The 18,739-nt window shown below is 49.1% G+C and overlaps 1 protein-coding gene across 1 annotated transcript; it reads right to left on the reverse strand.

Moving 5' to 3' along the window:
* Window positions 1–201: 201 nt before the first annotated feature.
* Window positions 202–15,822, reverse strand: LOC135825330 (rab-3-interacting molecule unc-10-like). Its single transcript, XM_065338066.1, has 11 exons — window positions 14,591–15,822; window positions 13,207–13,255; window positions 11,874–11,966; window positions 10,532–10,724; window positions 8,495–8,965; window positions 7,858–7,941; window positions 6,151–6,220; window positions 5,089–5,162; window positions 4,310–4,423; window positions 3,492–3,640; window positions 202–1,288 (listed from the first exon to the last, which is right to left on the reverse strand). The coding sequence occupies exons 1-11, from the start codon at window positions 14,749–14,751 to the stop codon at window positions 995–997; spliced, it is 1,752 nt and encodes a 583-aa protein (XP_065194138.1). The 5' UTR covers window positions 14,752–15,822; the 3' UTR covers window positions 202–994.
* Between the last annotated feature and the right edge of the window lie 2,917 nt (window positions 15,823–18,739).

Raw genomic sequence — 18,739 nt, forward strand, 5'->3', positions numbered from 1 at the left:
ATGAGAATTTGGCCACGTTCACTGGTCTAGTGGAACAAATGAAATTTGGCCGAAACACAAAGAGTATGTGCGTGTGAGTGTGCACGTGTGTGTGTGTGTGTGTGTGTGTGTGTGTGTGTGTGCGTGTGTGTGTGTGAGGTGTGTGTGTGTGTACGTGTGTGTGTACGTGTGTGTGTGTGCGCGTGTGTGCGCATGTGTGTGTGTATGTGTGAGTGTGTGTGTGTGTGTGTGTGTGTGTGTGGGTGTGTGTGTGTGTGTGTGTGTGTGTGTGTGTGTGTGTGTGTGTGTGTGTGTGTGTGTGTGCGTGCGTGCGTGCGTACAAGGAAGGATAAACAAAGCGGTGAACTCTGAGTGGCTTGACTATGAGCACACTGGTGCCGTAGAGAAAAACTTCAAGTATTACATCCTGGTAATACTAGTGGACTAGGCAATTTCAATTTCAGAGCACAGTGAAGTCACCCCAGCGAATGCTCCTTATCTCACATACGGATCGCTGTCTGTGGAGAAGATTGATTCGTATTGATTTCTGTAGCATGATCGAATGCCACTCGTAGAACTGTGCATGCACACTAGAGCTAACCTGAATAGAGATTCCTCCACAAGGCTGCTCAGTTGCCTCACAGCCTCGGCGCCGTGCTGCTCAGATTCTGCTCAACAACAGCTGGACACTCGGCACTGCTCAACGATGACTGAACTGGCAATGAGACCATCATCAGAGCCTCGCTATCATCGAAAGACTATCAAGCAAAACGAAAACACCGTCTTGTTTCCAGTTTTCTTCGGAGACAAGAACGTGATGATACTAAGAACGAGGACACACTTCAAGATGTCGGTGAAGAGCCTGACGCGTGTCTTGCTTCTGTCTTGTTTCACGTTCGCTTCCAGTGTAATGTTGGTACGCTCCAAGTCTTAGCACCGTGGGCTGCTGTTATACCACTGGTCCAGCTGCACTGGTGGAGCACACTCTCTTAGCAATGCTCTCCGGCTCACTCGATCACTTCCTACTGTGACGGAACGGCCGCAGCTTTCCCAGATTGGGCGTGGAGGCGCGTACGGACACCAAGCTACCGGTGGAGGTGGACACCTTGAGTCCCTGCACTCCCAGCTTTCCGTCCTCCTTCGCTCCGAACAGCGTGTACTTGCCCTCGGCGCGTACTTTCTTGTTGCGATAGCTCACCATGTTCTTCGTCGTCTGGCTGTGTCCGTCATTGCCGTCGAGATGACTGAGCTGGATGGTAGCCATGCCATACATGGGGTTACGTCCTAGCTTCTCCTCCCACAACATCACCTGCGCACGTATAACAGCATGCCGGAGAGAGAGAGAGAGAGAGAGAGAGAGAGAGAGAGAGAGAGAGAGAGAGAGAGAGAGAGAGAGAGAGAGAGAGAGAGAAAACAGAAGAATGCGAGAGAGAGAGAGAGAGAGAGAGAGAGAGAGAGAGAGAGAGAGAGAGAGAGAGAGAGAGAGAGAGAGAGAAAGAGAGAGTAAGTGTGAGATACATGTTCAAGTACAGTAAAACCTGTAACTAAAGACCACCGTGACTAGCGACCGGCCTGGTACTACCGACCACTTTGTCAGGCACGGACGGTCTCACATTCAAAATGCACTGTGACTAGCGACTACCTGCTGAACGCGACCAGCGACCGCCTTTTCTTGTCCCAATGTCGAATTTTGACCCGTAACTAGCGACCGCGATGTAGCAAATCAAACATTGCTTGAAGCTCCTTCTCGAAATTTTGATGATTTTCCATGGTCGTTTCGATACTACAGCTGGACAAATGAGCGCAGTCTCATTTTTACTGTGGAATCAGTGTGGATTGCACTACACCTGTCATAATTTCAAGTGCTGTCAAGAACAAACAAGATAGGAAACGTCTTGGAGAGCGCATCCAAAGCGCTCTTTGATCAATGTTACTACTCAAAGGAGAAACTAAGACTGAGCGGCTCTCTGTCGAAGTGCAATCACACAGCTCAGTCACCAGACTCACCACTACACCAGGTCACACTGACAGTCTGTGCTGGCTAGCTAGCATGCTACGGTATTATGTACTCAGCTGTACGGAACACAGGCCAGGATACGATGGCGGATAATAGTCTACAGTGAAAGGTGCGAAAACTCCCAACATCGCCGCATCAAGTACTGGTACACACTACTCACTAGTACAGTTTACGCTACACTACATCCAAGTCGGAGCGACTGAGTTTCCACTGCAGATCAACACACTGATACCAGTTGCCAGTGTAGTCGCACACAGATGAGGATGGAGTCGATAGTGACTAGTGCACTGCCTGGCCAGGCCAGCGCTGCTCTGGAAACCCAGTCACCAGTGAGTCGACATACGTGTCAAAAGGTCGTATCGCTTTCGGTGTATAAAAAACTTGATTTTGTCTCTCTCCAAGTGTTGTATGATCTGAAAGAAGAATGTCAGTGCGCAAGTGGTGGGGGATTGTATTATCTGCATTTTGACATACATATCATATAATGGGATCCATATATGGTCGCGCGGTGCAAACCTCTAACTAAAGACCACCTGCCACCAACGACCACTTTTCCGGGCACCAAGGGGTGGTCGTTAGTTACAGGTTTCACTGTACTGAAGTCGATGAGTGACTTGTACCACCATGCAGTGATAGAGTAGAGTTTTCAACCCACCTTTAGCCAAAGGGGAGTATGTTTGATTCGTGTAGCATTTTTGTGTGACAAGGCAATTTGGATTTTGTATTGTATTATATCGTATTATTTAATATTTTATTTGGGCATTCCCAACAGACCCTAAGGTCTTCTTACAGGTTGCCCAAGATGACCGAATGCACTAAGTTCCTGGAAAAATGAGTTGGGGATATGATAAGTGCGATGGGATTCGGGAAGCGCATTACAGCGGTCAGCACCAAGGAATGAAATAGATTTGTACCCAGCTTAGAGGATACTGGAAAGGTGGGTAAACTGCCTGTCCCTCCTCCTCTCTCCCTCCCCCCCCCCCCCCCATGAGTTCTTTCCTTGCTAGAACCTTACTGTGTTGTCAGAGAGTGAAATCATCCAGCCATCTTCACACACTCTCTCCACACACTACACTCAATCTTCCAGTGTACAGTAATACATGTGACTAACGACCACTCCTTGCCCTTGGGGCCAGAGACAGCGGTCTTTAGTGGCAGGTGGTCCTTAGTTAGAGGTTTGCACAGCACAACCATAATATGAATGTCAGACCGTCCGTGCCTGGCGAAGTATTCTTCAGTACCCGGCTGGCCGCTAGTCACGGTGGTCTTTAGTCACAGGCTTTACTCTACTTCACAGCAGTGATCACCTTTTACCGTTTTCATCGCCGTACCTAACACGCGGCGGATATCACTCACACCATCCAGCTATGATTCCCGCGCCACTCTCACAGCAAGAATCACATGATCGCAACCAAAGTGCAGACCAATCCAACACATCTTTACAGAGCGTTACACCATCAAATCAGCAGGCGGAAACAAGCCAGTTAAGTCGTACCTTCACAACATCCATTCCGGGTGACATTGAGAAATGGAGTGTTTCGTCGAAGATCATGTTCTCGGAGACATTGACGGCTTTTGTGCGCTTCTTCGTATGTTTGGAAGTCTCGGCGAGTCCTTTTTGTAGATAGCACTTGATGTAGAGCTCTGGAGAGGGCAGGACAGGGACATCGCAACAAGGAGCATACAGGTAACAAGCCAACATACACTGAGGTATGGAACATAGGTACGCATATGATTAGATTTGGTATTATATTGATATCATATATTTCAAGGATTCTCCAGAGCCAAAATGGATGCCTATCAAAGGGAGTCTCCTGGGGAAAGGTAGTGAAGGTGGCTGTTATGAGAGAGGGAGAAAGGGACATGATAAGGCACTCGCTTTGAACAGACGGACGGACGGACGGAGAGTTGGACAGACAAATGGTCGGTTGGACAGGCAAACCGACAGACAAAAAAGCGGACGGATAGATGGACTGACAGACGGATAGGCTGACACACAGGCACACACATATGAACTTATATGCACACACATGATACTACAGGACCACCGGAAGGAGTCTTTGATTGGTCCGGTATTATCATCGCCTTTCATACGTTGTGTATGGTATGGCAGGTACATAATACCCTCCACAGTAGGAAACATGATTGTGTTGGTGGCTGAAACGTTGGTCCGGCAGTACCCTTACCAACCGGACCGGTTCCGGAAGGCCTGATACACACCATACAAATACAACACACACACACACACGCACACACACACATACCCCCCCCCCCCCCCCCCGCCACACACACACACACACACACCCGTCTTACCAGTAGTGCGTGGCAATGACATCAGCTTCAGATCGTTCAGCTGCACAATCTCAATGTTGACTGCGGAGTACGTCACTTCTAGTTTCAGCTCCACCTCTCCTATACTGGTGTGGTCTGTCAGGTACAGATAAGGCATTCATGCAAGTATGTAGGCACACACGCATGCGCACACACACACACACACACACACACACACACACACACACACGTCCGACTTGGTTGGGGCGCAAAGGCGACGAGGGAGAGAAGACGAGCACCACCCTCACTACGTCGAGCTTATGGCAAGAGGATGTCCCCGACACTTCTTGCCCCTACGGTCAGAGTGGACTATGGGCCAACTTTACCCATAGCTTGTAACACACTCAATGCATAAGAGGGTGGGGGGGGGGGGGCACGTATGCACAGAGAGCTCAATAAGCCACGGGGTCAGAGCCGGAGCAACACAATAAAACAAACAACAATGGATCATGGCAATCTCGCAACTCTGAGTTTCATACTTGCCTGATCATTGGCAACCATGCACAGGCACGTGTCGCGTAGCTCGCATGGGGCACGGGGGGGGGGGCTCCAAAATTGTTTTACCTTAAGTTCAGGATGCACATAATGACAATGAATGACATGCACCAGCCATCCCACACATATGCTGCCTTGCCCCCCCCCCCCCCAAAGGGGGACCAGCGACGCCCCTGATGCATGACACTCAGCGATGCAAGAATGCCTTGATCTGTTATTGTTTATTTGCTTCTCATTCAAAGCATAAAACTTCTCCAGTTACTCACCAAACATTTGCCGCTCTATGACTTGTCCTGGTCCGTAGCCAAGCTCCGCCAAGAAACTCACCGCCTCCTCGTGCCTGCCAACAAACACACGCATGACACAATCACTCTGTTTGATAACCATCCCAAATCAACCATCCAATACAAAACAGCAGGCAAATCTTTATGTCAGATACAAGTTGACAACTACAGGAAACTTTGTTCTGCTGTTGCCCCGAGTTTCCTTGCCACACGGCCAATCATCAGGCACGCAGATGATGGCACTTTGCTTTGTGTTTCAGTGAGATAAGAGCATTGAGAGCAGGCAGTTGAATCACAAACAGATAAGCAAGATGACTTATCTCCAAAAGCAGGTGAACAGTTTTTATTCAAAAATGTGGTGTATCCATTTCACTGCTTTTCGGATATTGGCCAACAATGGATACCTTTTATGTGTGGTTTGATCTACATCCATATTATTTGGGTAACGGTTTGGAATTGGTTGCAGTGAATGGGATTTCGGTCTGACCACTTTGTGGTGGGTCTGATCTACTCACCTCCCACCGCTTAGGAGCTGCATCTGCGCCTTGATCCAAGAGGGTGGTGGCGTTCCTGCGGATGCGGAAAACTGGGCCTTTGGCCGAGTCTCACGCGAACCGTGAAATTTTTTTTAAATTTGGAATTGGTTCTAGTCAGAATTCAAATATGAAATTCGCTGCAAGGTATCCCTTGATCCTTTCACCAAACTGTAATCAAAACCTCCATTTCTCTAATCCACCATTGAATTGTGTTGCATTGTGCGTCTAAACCCTAAACCGTGTCTATTTGTGTCTGCAGTACTGTCGGTCGCCGAAGAACTGGGGGGGGGGGGGGGCAGCCTCCTAGCCTAGGCCGTTCCTATTTTCATGTATTGCAGTCTATGCACAAGTGAATCACAGTGTAAACATTGGTATGCGGTGCTTGATAAAATTCTAGCCTGGCCGTTCTTCGGCGCTCCGTTCTTCGGCGCTCCGTTCTTCGGCGCCCGACAGTTCTCTATTCTTACTGTGCTGATCCTTATAGTGTGAAGCTGTGTTTGTTACGTACTCTTTCAGCGACTTCAAGTCCCCAACAGGGGCAGGCGAATCTCGTCCCGTGGAGGACAATGAGGTCGCATCTACAGAAAAGGCAACACATCAACACGCACACACACGCACGCACGCACGCACATACACACACACATACATTTACACACAAACACGTACACACACCACACCACGGGGCCAAGAGCACCAGCAACGATGGTTCGTTATCATTATATCCCTTCTTATCGTAATCAAATTGTCTTGCATAGCACACTACACAGCAGCTGCATTGATCTCTCGGCCACAGCTTTCAAAATAGAGCAATCTCTCCCATGGGATTCCAACAGCACCATGGCATTGTTGAAGGGCATCACTTTCCTAAAGCGGAGGTTTCTGGAATTCGGCGACAACCAAAATACTTCGATTTTCACGATAGTGCAATATGTCTCACCATCATACACCACTACCCAAAAACGGTCTCTCGTCTACAAAATCTTCGTGAATAGAAATAAATAGATCCGATATTCGACTGAATTATGGCTGTTTGAAGTCATCGACGGAATGTCATCGGAATTAGAATAGGGCGGAGCGAAGTGGCTAAAACTTGAAGTCAGCGATAACAAATTCCCTGGACCAATACCATCGGAATAGTGTTCAGCATCCAATATATCAGAGCTACCCGGTTGTCTGAGCTCAGCATATGGGCCACAGCCAGCTAAAACATGTCTTAGAGTGAAAATATGTATTCCAGAAAAATGTCAGGTTGCTCGCCAGCGGTTTGGACTAGACCGCCAAATAAGTGTGAGAACGAAGTTCGACAAGATGCACACGCCACCGATTGATGAATGAAGCACAGCACAAACGTGCTCGACAGAAACAACTCTTCATTTTGGGCCGTCATGTCTCAAGCAAATAACGGAACCCCAAAGCCATGTTTTAGCTTGCCCATATACCAATACAACAGCTACTGTGAAAATGATAAGCCCCTCTACAGTAAAACTCCTCTAATCCAGGCAGGTTGGGACCGAGCATTGCCCGCCACTAGGAATTGCCCGTACACTCAAACGCCTCTTATCCGGACGCCTCAGATACGGGCACGTCTCTCTACCGGGCACCTTTAGCTTGAGTTCCTATGGCAAAAATGCTTCGAATTAGGGGGTTTTGAACTTTTTCCGTATTCGGAAGTGCTTATTTTTCACTGCCAACCTATGTAATCCACACATTTTTACCAATGGGTTCCTTTTTTATCCTGAACATGTGCAATACGTTCCAAATAAACTTCTTCAAAAAGTGATTATGATACATGGTAGATGAGTTATTCTGAGATACGGGCAAATCTGAGATACGGGCAGTGCCCGGTCCAAAGGTGCCCGGATAAGAGACGTCCGAGTGTACATACTTACTACATGCAAGTAAACACTGTTTATGCCAATCAATAGTTTTTGGAATTGCGAACAACAGAACGAGCTGAACCGACATTTCACAAAGGCTTTACTGTATCCAAATGTCCGTTCACCTCGTTCTGTTGATCGCCATTCTAAAACTATTGTAGCCTCGACACTTATTTAAATAGCTTTCGGGATCGTTTTTCGTTGAAAAGCCAATGTTTTTAGTCTACATGTACATGGGTCAGAAAAGCGCTCGGTAGACGGACGTTCCCGGATTACGGGGGAATAGAGTGTCCGGATCAGGGGGCCCGAATGGGGGGGGGGGGGGGTAATGTACTTACCGGGAACTTGTATACGCGGCATGGGTGGTGTGAAGCCGCTCGCAGGCACGCTGCTCGTGGCAAAGTACGGTAGGGCCGACGGGTCTGTGAGTGGAGACAGACAGGTGAATGGATGGACATACGAACAGACAGACACGTAAGTCGATAGACAGACAGACAGACAGATATACAAATGGTTAAAGACAAACAGAAACATGTAAACAATGCACAGACAAGAATGAAGACAGACAGGCAGGTGAACGGATGGACATACACATGGACGGACACGTAAGAAAATACATGACAAACAAAAGGAAAAACAGACACCTGCAAATGGACCGACAACAACAAATACATATGAATACAAAAACAGACAGATACACAACGAACAGACGAAAATTCGCAAACAGGAACACACAGACATTAATGCGCACCCAGACATACAAACAAGCAGAATAGACAACAAGAAATACAAATACAAAGAAGGCAGAAAGAGTAAGAACAGAGAGGCGAAGACAGTGAAAGAGTCACTAATCACGGCGCAAACAAGTTGCCAGACTCCGTGTAACATAGCACTGTGCATGCAATGGCAGCATGTATATCGGCAGCCAACTTAGACAGGTGGAGGGAGGAGGAAGAACTTTATGGTTGGACTCACCGGACGTTTCGAGGCTGCCAACGCTAATCCGAGATAGAACTTTATGGCCGGACTTATCGGACATTTCGCTACTGCCAGAGCTAGTCCGAGAGTCGGCTCTGTTATCTCGTGTTGTGACTGTACCGTTGGCTGATCCGTTTGCGACATGCGCAGGCGAATCCTCGCCATGAACGTCCGATGACGGTGCTTCACCATCTGTTGCTCCGTGGCCTGTTCTCTCCACCTGGTTATCGGCGTCTGGAGATGCTGATGTTAGGGAGCCGCGGCCCGATGAAGCAACCGAGCGGAAGCCATGTGCTTCATTCGTTGTAGACGCATCATGCGGCGATGTCCCATTGGTGGATGGATGTGCAGATGGCGATGACGGGTCAATGTCGACTAGAACGTTCGACTGGGACTGTGGATCTTGTCCTCTCGCCAAATCATTGACGTTCGTGTCTCTGATGCCCCCATCGGGAACATCCTGACCACCTACGAGTGAACACAAACGCAGGAGTTGATACATTTAAAAACTCCATTGCCACAAACACAGTAGTCAATGCATCAACGCTCCGTGTGCACAAACACAGCAGTCGATCCACTAACAAACCAAAACTCTTCAGTTGAGCTATGTGAAGTACGCTTGTACGCATTCCGAAATCTTTGCACATGTATCATGTTCGCCACCCCTAAGTCATCCAGCGGCTGCTCGTCCGATGTGCAGTTACAACTGAGCGTGGTCTACATCAGCCAATACCATGTACAACATCACTAGCCAGTGCAGGCTAATTTTTATTTTTCAAGGAAACCCTTCGAAAATGGTACCAATCGATTCAGCATGGCATTTTCATTCCTCCTGCAAAGTTTCAGCTGATTTGGAGTCATGACAAGGACGCTATGGCGATTTGAAGATCGAAAAACTTCACTTTTGTTTGTCAAGAAGAAAGACCATGATCGCACACAAATCATACAACCCGTGTGGCACAATGATTTTTGAACGAAGCTGATCCGCGGACCCCGTGCTTCGCGCATGCACGCATGCATACTGCATGCACAGTATACAGAGGCTTTTTTGAACGCAGATATGTAGTTCTTCGTCTTCTTCGAAATGTCTTCCAAATGCGTGGTGCTGGTGTTGTTCTCAGCTTCGTCAAGGCAGAATGCAGCTGCATGTGATGCTCCTATGTGTTCATGCATGTTCTCTTTTCACGTCTCGACATTGTAGCGTCCAGACTCAGCTCGACTGGAGAAGATTGAGGAGACTATGCTTTGATCCACATGGAAAATCGATGAAATTTGGTAATTATCGTCGGGCGCTAAAAAGCGCTGGGGAGCATGGGGCTAAAACTTCGTAGCAGTCATCCCTACCATGACAGGCATCGACTGGTATATGTTCCATTCTGTTCCCAACCACTACGGGTCGTCTGTGAAGCTTTCTTCTTCGCCGATTCTCGGACAGATCGTACGTCTTCGCACTGTATCTCTCGTCTCCCTCAACGGATCAAAACACGGTTTTCGCCAGGACGAACACAAACCCCCAGATTTCACGGCAGCAACATCTTCGAGTAGGGAAAAGCTAGCAGCTAACCAGGAATCACCAAAAAACACGTGTAATACTCAGTGTGATTTGCGACAGCTGTCATTGTGCCGTCGCACCATGCATGTACCATGCACGGGAATGGAACACGGATGAGTCGTTTTATTACGACAGCCTGCACTGGCTAACATCACAGCCTCGTGACCAGTCTCAGCAAAGTTACCGGTCGCAGCACCATAACCAGCCATAGCCCCATAATGGATAATAGCCCCGTAACCATCAACTACCCCATAACCAGCCAAAGCCCTATAACTAGTCATAGCCTCATAACCATTCATAGCCCCATAACCAGTCATAGCCCCCATAAAGGGTAATAGCCCCATAACCAGTCACAGCCCCATAACCAGTCACAGCCCCATAACCAGTCACAGCCCCATAACCAGTCATAGCCCCATAACCAGTCACAGCCCCATAACCAGTCATAGCACAATAGCTAGTCATGCTGGTATTCACCACAGTACCTGATTCACTGTCGGTGTCGCTTCTGTCCCCCGGATGTCTACTCCGAGATCCCAAGTCGCTGGCTTTCTTCTCCTTCTCGGCTTCGAGACGATATTGATTGGCCAGAATCTCTCGCCGTGAGAGTGTACGCGATGGTGGTGTTGCCGGCTCCTCATCGTGCTTTCTCACTGCACCTTTGCGTGATAAATTTGCCTGCAGTATGATAGTGTGATTGAGTATCCAGAACACAGCAACAACACCTTCATATTTTCTTCTTCTTCCCCATGACGCCGATACCTCAGGTCGGCTGAGGGCAAAAAGCCTCACCACCACTATGCTCCCACTATGCAATTTGTTGTCTTTGCCTGTGAGCTGTGATCATTGTAAAGAAAAACCATGCTTGTGCTATATTGCTTTGTTTTCTCCCTAGGACTTGTCCTGTTCAGGTGAATGTCTGAAGCTGTGTTCGCAACTGACACGTGTAGTACAAGTATGTGTAAAACCAAGTGTTTGTGCATATCTTGGCTGGCTTTCGGGGCGTCACACCTATCGAAACGTGCCAAAATCGAAATTCCAATGTGTTCAGCGCACATCAGACACGTACTGGCTTATGCGTGTTCCAGTCACTTTGACTTGCGGGGCCAGCATATAAGTCCTCGCAGGCGTCGCACACCCTAAAATACGAATTGACTTGCTGCTTCTAATGAAAGCCTGTACTCACGTTTGGGCAGGCATGAACAGCAAGCACACCACGCACACGTCTGTTTGTGAACACAACTTAACAGACGCAGTACGACACTGTAGAAGTGCAGTGCAATGTCCCACTAAGGAACAGACAAATCTCTAGTGTTACAGCCGCCGTGAAACACTGACCAGCATGAAGGGTCCAAAGCTTGTTTCTGGAAACCACTGCTGCAACTCTATTACTTGCAAAATACCGGCGGTCAGAAGCGCTCCCTGTCCAGCTTAACGAGACGTCCTTTGGGTGTTATGCAGAGGTTTTGCTGCACATAGCTCTACAAATAGCAGCATGTTACGTTGGCATGCTTCTGCTTGCCTGAAACCTGATCCTGGCTGTAAGGAACTTGTTCCCTACCACATATCCTACTCTCAAACCTCTCACGCTCCGCCATTCTGTGTGGTACATTTCGCACTGGCACAGCCTGGCAAACTATTGCTGTTGATGGTGTGTTTCTTTAGTGTTGATTCAAACGGGAAAATAAACCTTCTTACGCAATGTCGACACGGAGGAGAGGACCGAGGACTAAACCCACGGGAACCAGAGACACATGACAAGGAAGACGCTAGGTTTTGCAGTGACCGAGTGTGGAAGAGAAGAAATAATCACACAGTAGACCGTACCCGTTTCTCGTCTTCAGGTCTGTAGGGCGCAAAGCCGCGAGGTGCTTTCGCGCTCATCTCCAGTAGCGTGGGCCCAGTGTCGTCCGTACGTCTCTGAATCACAGCAGTGAAGATCAAGAAACAGCAATACACTAACATCATGAACCCAGCAAGAATAACCTACAGGCACGTAGCTCCCGCATGGGGCACGGGGGGGGGGGCACTTGCCCCCTCCCGGGGCACATACCCCCCCCCCCCCCCGGGCACGTGCCCTCCCCCTCCTAACAATTTCGACCTGGGTTCAGCATGCACAAGATGACTATGATGACATCCTACGTTACACATACGACACAGCTGCCGTGCACCAGCCTAAGCGGGGACCAGGTACGCCCCTGAAGTACAATATAATTATGAATCACCTCACACCCAGCCCCTTGAACAGAGAATATCCAGGCCAACAGAACTATTACTGAGAGATTGTATATGGAACAAAGGAGATGGCAGCGAGTATGAAAGGAAATTGCCCAAATAAGAAACACGAGTGTACAAGAGTGTACAACCATGACCTCCGAGATCACCTGGCTAACCTCTATGCAGTTCACATCATTATCTTTCTACTACACCTGTCTAGCACACCGTGGAACAACACAGGGTGGCATAGCCAGTGGCTGAAGATCGTAACATCATGTGACACAGTTTGTGTATAAAATGATCATCATGGCATGTGAACCAACATGGCCGACATCATGTGACCCATAGATGCGGGGGTTGAGTGGAGTTGGAACCAGACCAACATGGCTGCCCTCTATGGTCATGTGATAAATATGCAACCATGATCATCATGGCATGTGGACAGTGGAACCAACATGGTCGACATCATGTGACCCATAGATGCGGGGGTTGAGTGGAGTTGGAACCAACATGGCCGACGTCATGTGACCCATACATGCAGGGGTTGAGTGGAGTTGGAACCAACATGGCCGACGTCATGTGACCCATACATGCAGGGGTTGAGTGGAGTTGGAACCAAACCAACATGGCCGTCCTGTATGGTCATGAGATAGATGTGCAACCGCTCTATAAAACAGCTGTGGGGCTAAGAATCCCAAGAACAATGGATGTCTGAACAGCCAAAGCCAAATGGATGCCTCGGCAGCCAAAACCCAATGGATGCCTCTGCAGCCAAAGCCCAGTGGATGCCTGAACAGGCAAAGACCAATACATGTCTGAGCAGTGAAAGACTAACGGATACTTGAGCAGAAAAGACCAGTGGATGTCTGAGCAGTTTTACGGAATGTGCCACATCTGCATTCGTGGAACGGCCACCTCTCCGAAAAGCAATGTCTGAACTTACTGTCACGCGAGCGGCTTGAGAATTGGCGATCTGCTTTCGATACTCCGCCCTGAGCAACAGATACACACCACCACAAGCAGTATACAGGCACAGTTGTAAATATGTTAGTACTCCCCAGGGGCGTGGCACACAGTACGGTCACTACCGTATTGACCGCACCACTCTTTCTCCTAGGTACCCTGTTATTCAATAAAATGCACTGATTTGGGCTCGAAATTTCCAAAATTTTCGGCTCAGCCACCCCTCCCCCACGAGTAAATTGCATTTCAGATGGCTGACCGTAATCACCTTCCGACGCCCCTGCTCCCTGATGCATATTGTATTCCCAACCGGGTTACAGGTGACCCAGTGTTCTTTTTTCCAAACGAATCAAAGTTCAGTACTGTCGATCGCCGAAGAACTGGGTGGGTGGGGGTGGGGTGTCAGCAACCTAGCCTAGACCGTTCTTATTTTCATTCATTACAGTCTATGCACAGTTGAGTCACCGTGTATACATTGGTATCCTGTGCTTGGTGAAAATTCTAGCCTGGTCGGTCTCGGGCGCTCCGTTCTTCGGCGCCCAACACAGGGGCGTCGGACACGGTACGGTTACTACGGTATTGACCGTACCACTTTTTTTCCCCAGGTACCCTGTGAATCTATAAAATACACTTATCTGGGATCTAATCTCCAAAATTTTCGGCTCAGCCACATGTCCCCCACGAGTGAAATGTACTTCAGATGGCTGACCGTACCACACTAAAATACCGTCCGACGCCGCTGCCAACAGTATTGTACCCAAACCGGGTTGCTGGCTCGGCTCTGGAGCAGACACTGATTCTAGTCACAAGTGACCCGGTGTTCTTTTTCCAAACGGGTCCAAGTACCCCCCCCCCCCAACCGGGTCTGGAGTGCACACTGATTCCCTGTAGTGGTTATCTGAATTACGTCAGCGGAACCGCTTGCTGCCGCTGTGTATGCAGAGTGAAACAGCGGAACTGTTTACGGGCGCTGTGTATACAGCGCGAGTGAGCGGAACTGTTTACGGGCGAGTGAGCGGAACTGTTTATGGGTGCTGGGTATACTGCACGAGTGAGCGGAACTGTTTATGGGCGCTGTGTATACTGCATGAGTCGCTATGGAGTCACCAGTGCATCGCTGTGCCGCGATTACGTCAACGCATGTCAACTGATGATGTAATCGCATACGCTCTACTGTGAAATTGTAGATGAATGTGTTTTCGACGAAGGGTGAAAGTGTTTGTGACCCAGGATAAGATACTGAGTATCCTGTTATCTTCATGTAAGTCCCCAATCTCTAAATAAAGTTTCACGCGAGGGTCACAATATTGCAATTAGGAACATTGGACAGTTACAAGTGACAGTATAGTAGATCTACTACTTACGGTGATGGTTTGGGCGAGTCCCATTCCTCCGCCAGTACGCTCTCGCCGCTGGCCGTCCTGCACGCGGGCTCTGCCAGTCGCTTGTACTTTCCATCGGGCGCGTTGTCTCTACCGCGCGACACCACGCTGCGATGATCAGCTGTGAAGCAGCAAGCTCCCATTGTTCCAGTGCGCTGTTGGGCAACGACTATCTTATCTACACAGCACGCTAATGTATTGTTTGTTGCACGACCTGCTCAGATAACGATTAGTTCATTGCAGTTGTCTGCCCCTTCTACCTCTTTCCGCTCCCCGGATGGAAGTACTTCCTGGGGCTAGTTGGCTAGCTGATCGTTAGTTTCGCAACCGTAACTGGCCAAAGTCAGCAAAAAAACAATCCCAAATGTTGCAAAACTAAAATGGGATTGATTGGAAATTGATTGAAATTGAACTGCGTCTCTCTTTGCCTAGAACAGAAAGGTTATACTCGCCGAGGAGAGACCCTGGTATGTCAGCCTTCGCCTTCGGTGAAGAAAACAGATCGACTGATCGCTTGCTTCTACAGCAGTGCGAATATCACAATGAAAGTGTGTTCACCACGTCCACTGACTGTCACCACGTTCCACTGTCGCCAAGTATGCAACCACCGCCGCACCAGCAGTTTGCTGTGTTTCGAAACAGGCAGGACCACCGCGGCTGCGATATCTGCAGCCAAGCGAGGATGGTAACACGGACGTCGGTGCGTGTGTGCTGTCACCTGTGTGATGAGTGAGATCGTCTGGGGCTACCACTGCCAGTACTAGACCTACTGGCTCAGCCTCTACTCTGCTCTCTTTCATTCAGTGAATCAGTCGATCCAACACTTGCTTGGTGTTACGAAGTATCTTGGTGTCGCAAGCAGCTGATCACAGCTGTCCCAGTTTTTTACAGTGCTCAGCGTGTGACCCACCGCTCCAACTGAACACGTGGTGTGGGTACACTTGTCTTGATTGATTCAATCTTGGCCACTTATCAGTTATATTCACTCACTGCTTTTAGACAGCCCGTGTTACCGGCGTGTAGATAGAAATGATTCCACTGACGCAAGTTTAGTCGAGATGGAAACACCGTATGAGCAATTAATCTTCTTGCGCAAACTATTTTCTCTACACGACGAGGTGGCTGTTCCTGGGAGTAATTCTTGAGTTCCACAGTGACCTGGTGACACGGATTATTTATCTGCCAAATTATTGTCCTTCCAAAGACCAGTTTCACGACTGAGAAATTTCTTCAACGAGAATGAAAGGCCGCTTGGTTTGTTTGTGAGTAGTTGTTGCTTTCGCAAGGCAGTAGCTGTATGAATGGACGCGTCGCACATGTGCTGAAGCCAAGGTCCGCCTGCTCCGAGCATGCCCGGGGTCAAATACCATCTCCAGCCATGCTGACAGTGACAGATAAGAGTAGAACCTTCCATCCGTAGTATCACAGCACTCGGCGATAGCATTGTGTTCCCCGCGTTGGCGCGATCATGCACGCCCATTCACCCGTGTCTAACGTCGATGACACGACGGTTGACAGCGACCTTTTGATGAACCCCAACGGGGCAACCAGGAAGCCTCTACAGTTGTGGCGCGAGCTTCTCTTACTACCGATTCGACCCTGGCCTGGAGCTATCGAGTCGATGGGCGACATCACTCATCAGGATCGTCTCCAGCACCGTACGTTCTCGAACAGAAATCGTGCCATGAACACGAAAATTTTAAAAATGATTTTGTGAAAGGACACGCGCGGGCATTGGCATGCGAAGCATTTGACCGGTGATATGATCATGATTATGGATCATGACCAGATGATGGCTGGCTCAGCCAGCATTGACACGCGTAGATCTACGTGCGCTGTACGTACACTGTACAGTACCGCATTGACAGCGCTGAACAAGTGTACAGGTTTGCTAGAGAGCCACATGATGACAGCCACATGCCCACTGCTCACTGGAGCCAGGGAGTCCTGCACTGGGAATGACAGGACTATCACGGATTTTATTTGCAGGTGCTTGTCAAAGACATCACACACTGACATAGTGCTGTTGGAGGCCTCTGTAAACTACTCGATGCCGACCCTGACCTGACCCGAAACTGACAAGTCCTTAGTACAGGGAATCATTCAACGCTTGACCTCCTGGCACCCTGGCACCCTGGCACCCTGGCACCCTGGCACCCTGGCACCCTGGCACCCTGGCACCCTGGATCTTGTGACTACACAGGACATGTCCCCCAGTACAGGCGGCGAAATCACTCTCGGATCCAGGAGTGCCCTCCCCTGTTTCCAGTTTGGAGTGTCACACAGTGTGAAGGTCATCAGCAGCATCATTCATCCCTGCTTCACCCATGCAGTGCCTCTTGAGTCTTGGCAGTTCACGTCATTGTAGAGCCTTGTGTTATGGCGCATGTGCCGTTCCATGCATACGTGTGGGATTGTGCACGTACACGTGTGTCATGTACATGTACATGGGGAGTAAGGATTGTGTCTTAGCGACCCAATGGCAATGCCGTGGGCAAGGAACAGGATGTTGAAGCCACAACACAGCACAGCCAGAACTGGGGTTCCTCCCTATGGCCACCATCATTGCATACACACACTCACTTTGGTGGCAGCACAGCTATGTGGGCACCAGGAATGATTGTGTAAGACTGCATATGGCTCAGACGGCATTCTGCCAGGGGGGAATGCTTGTACTACTGCATATGGACATGGAGTGACTGTAATTCATATGGATCTGGAGTGACTGTACTGCATATTGCCACACTCGGCACGTGGCTCTACACCATGCACAGAAGGTAAGAACAAGTACATTGATGCTGCATGTGGCATTCATATTCTTCAAGGATCACATGCTGACTGTATACCTGAGCCCATGAGCATATACTGAGTCACTCAATACCATGGGGGGGGGGGGGGGTAAACCTATTCTGGTATGCCCTTGTGAACGTCCCATGGCCACACCCCACTACTAGTAGAGGGGAACAATCTCAGCATAGCATCCAGGGCATGTACCAGTACAGCAGTCCTGCATGTATGTTGGATGCAGTTTTTGATTGGTCCCGCCGTCGGTGGTCAAAGAGTTTGTCCTGCCATGGCCTGACCAGCGGGACCATTCCACGCATGAACGGAGGGGAGGGACCTGATGTCCTGTATCCATGATGGGTATGCCCAGGTTTAGCCATCCACAGACACTGACTACTCCCTCCCCCCCCCCCCCCCCCACACACACACCTGTCTCCATTGCTTCAACTGAATGTTGTCATGTGATATCCAGCACTGCACATAATTCGACTATGACATTCCACATGTGCTTGTACCATAATGGTGAGGTGACTTCCTGCTGTCAGGGTTCAATGTGGCCCTCCACACACTCAGCCCAGTTAGTGTTCAGCATTCCACTATCTGGAGCCTAGTGGAGGTGGCTAAGTCCTTTTGAAGTGGAATGCAGTGGGCACACTGGAGAATGTGCATGTGGTACTTGAACAGTTGAGGCCCAGCTCAGATCTACCATGCCTACTAGCACTACTAGTGCACTGCTGGTGTAAGCCAGGCACAGCCAGAGCAGAGACCAATCAAAAGGCTAGTAGTAGTACTCTACATGTATTGCTGGGAGCAGTAGTACCTCTGTAAGTGTAACTGAATTACTGTTGTTAGGACATGCTTTAGTGTAAAGTTTAGACTTTAGTGGTGCCATGCTACCTCTAATGCACCAGGCCATACAGGGCCTGCTTGGATCCCTATGCCTGTGGTACATGGTGCTAAGACCTGTGACCATGGTGACTGCACTGGGTTTGAAGTGAGTGTGCAGACAGATGAGTTTTGAGGTTTGAAGCAGCTCACTTCAGTTGGGGGATTTCCCGTCGCCTTCAGGACTTTGCACTGCATGCATGCTGGACCTGTACATCAGTGTACAGTCATGTACATGATGTAGATGTTTGACAGCCAGCACAGACTGTCAGTGACAGACTGCATGCACGTACAGCACTGCACTCATGGGTGGGTTGACTTGCATAATATTATTGCATTGTCCATGGCATACATAATATAGGTGCTGGGAGTGGGGCACAGCAACCACAGTGATTCCATCTAGACATGGGCCAGAGCGTGCAGCCCTAGAATGAATCAAAATAATGTGGGAAGGAACCGATG

The sequence above is a fragment of the Sycon ciliatum genome, chromosome 9, assembly GCF_964019385.1.
Source record: "Sycon ciliatum chromosome 9, ocSycCili1.1, whole genome shotgun sequence".
In the NCBI taxonomy this organism is placed as follows: domain Eukaryota; kingdom Metazoa; phylum Porifera; class Calcarea; order Leucosolenida; family Sycettidae; genus Sycon; species Sycon ciliatum.

Bases quoted from the DNA above. Each gene is read 5' to 3' on its own strand.
- LOC135825330 (XM_065338066.1), bottom strand. From the start codon at position 14,751: ATGGGAGCTTGCTGCTTCACAGCTGATCATCGCAGCGTGGTGTCGCGC. The intron at 6,221-7,857 runs GTAAGTACATTA...CCTTTTCTGTAG, and splicing joins GCCGCGTATACAAGTTCCCG to ATGCGACCTCATTGTCCTCC. The intron at 3,641-4,309 runs GTAAGACGGGTG...TGCCCTCTCCAG, and splicing joins GTCATTGCCACGCACTACTG to AGCTCTACATCAAGTGCTAT.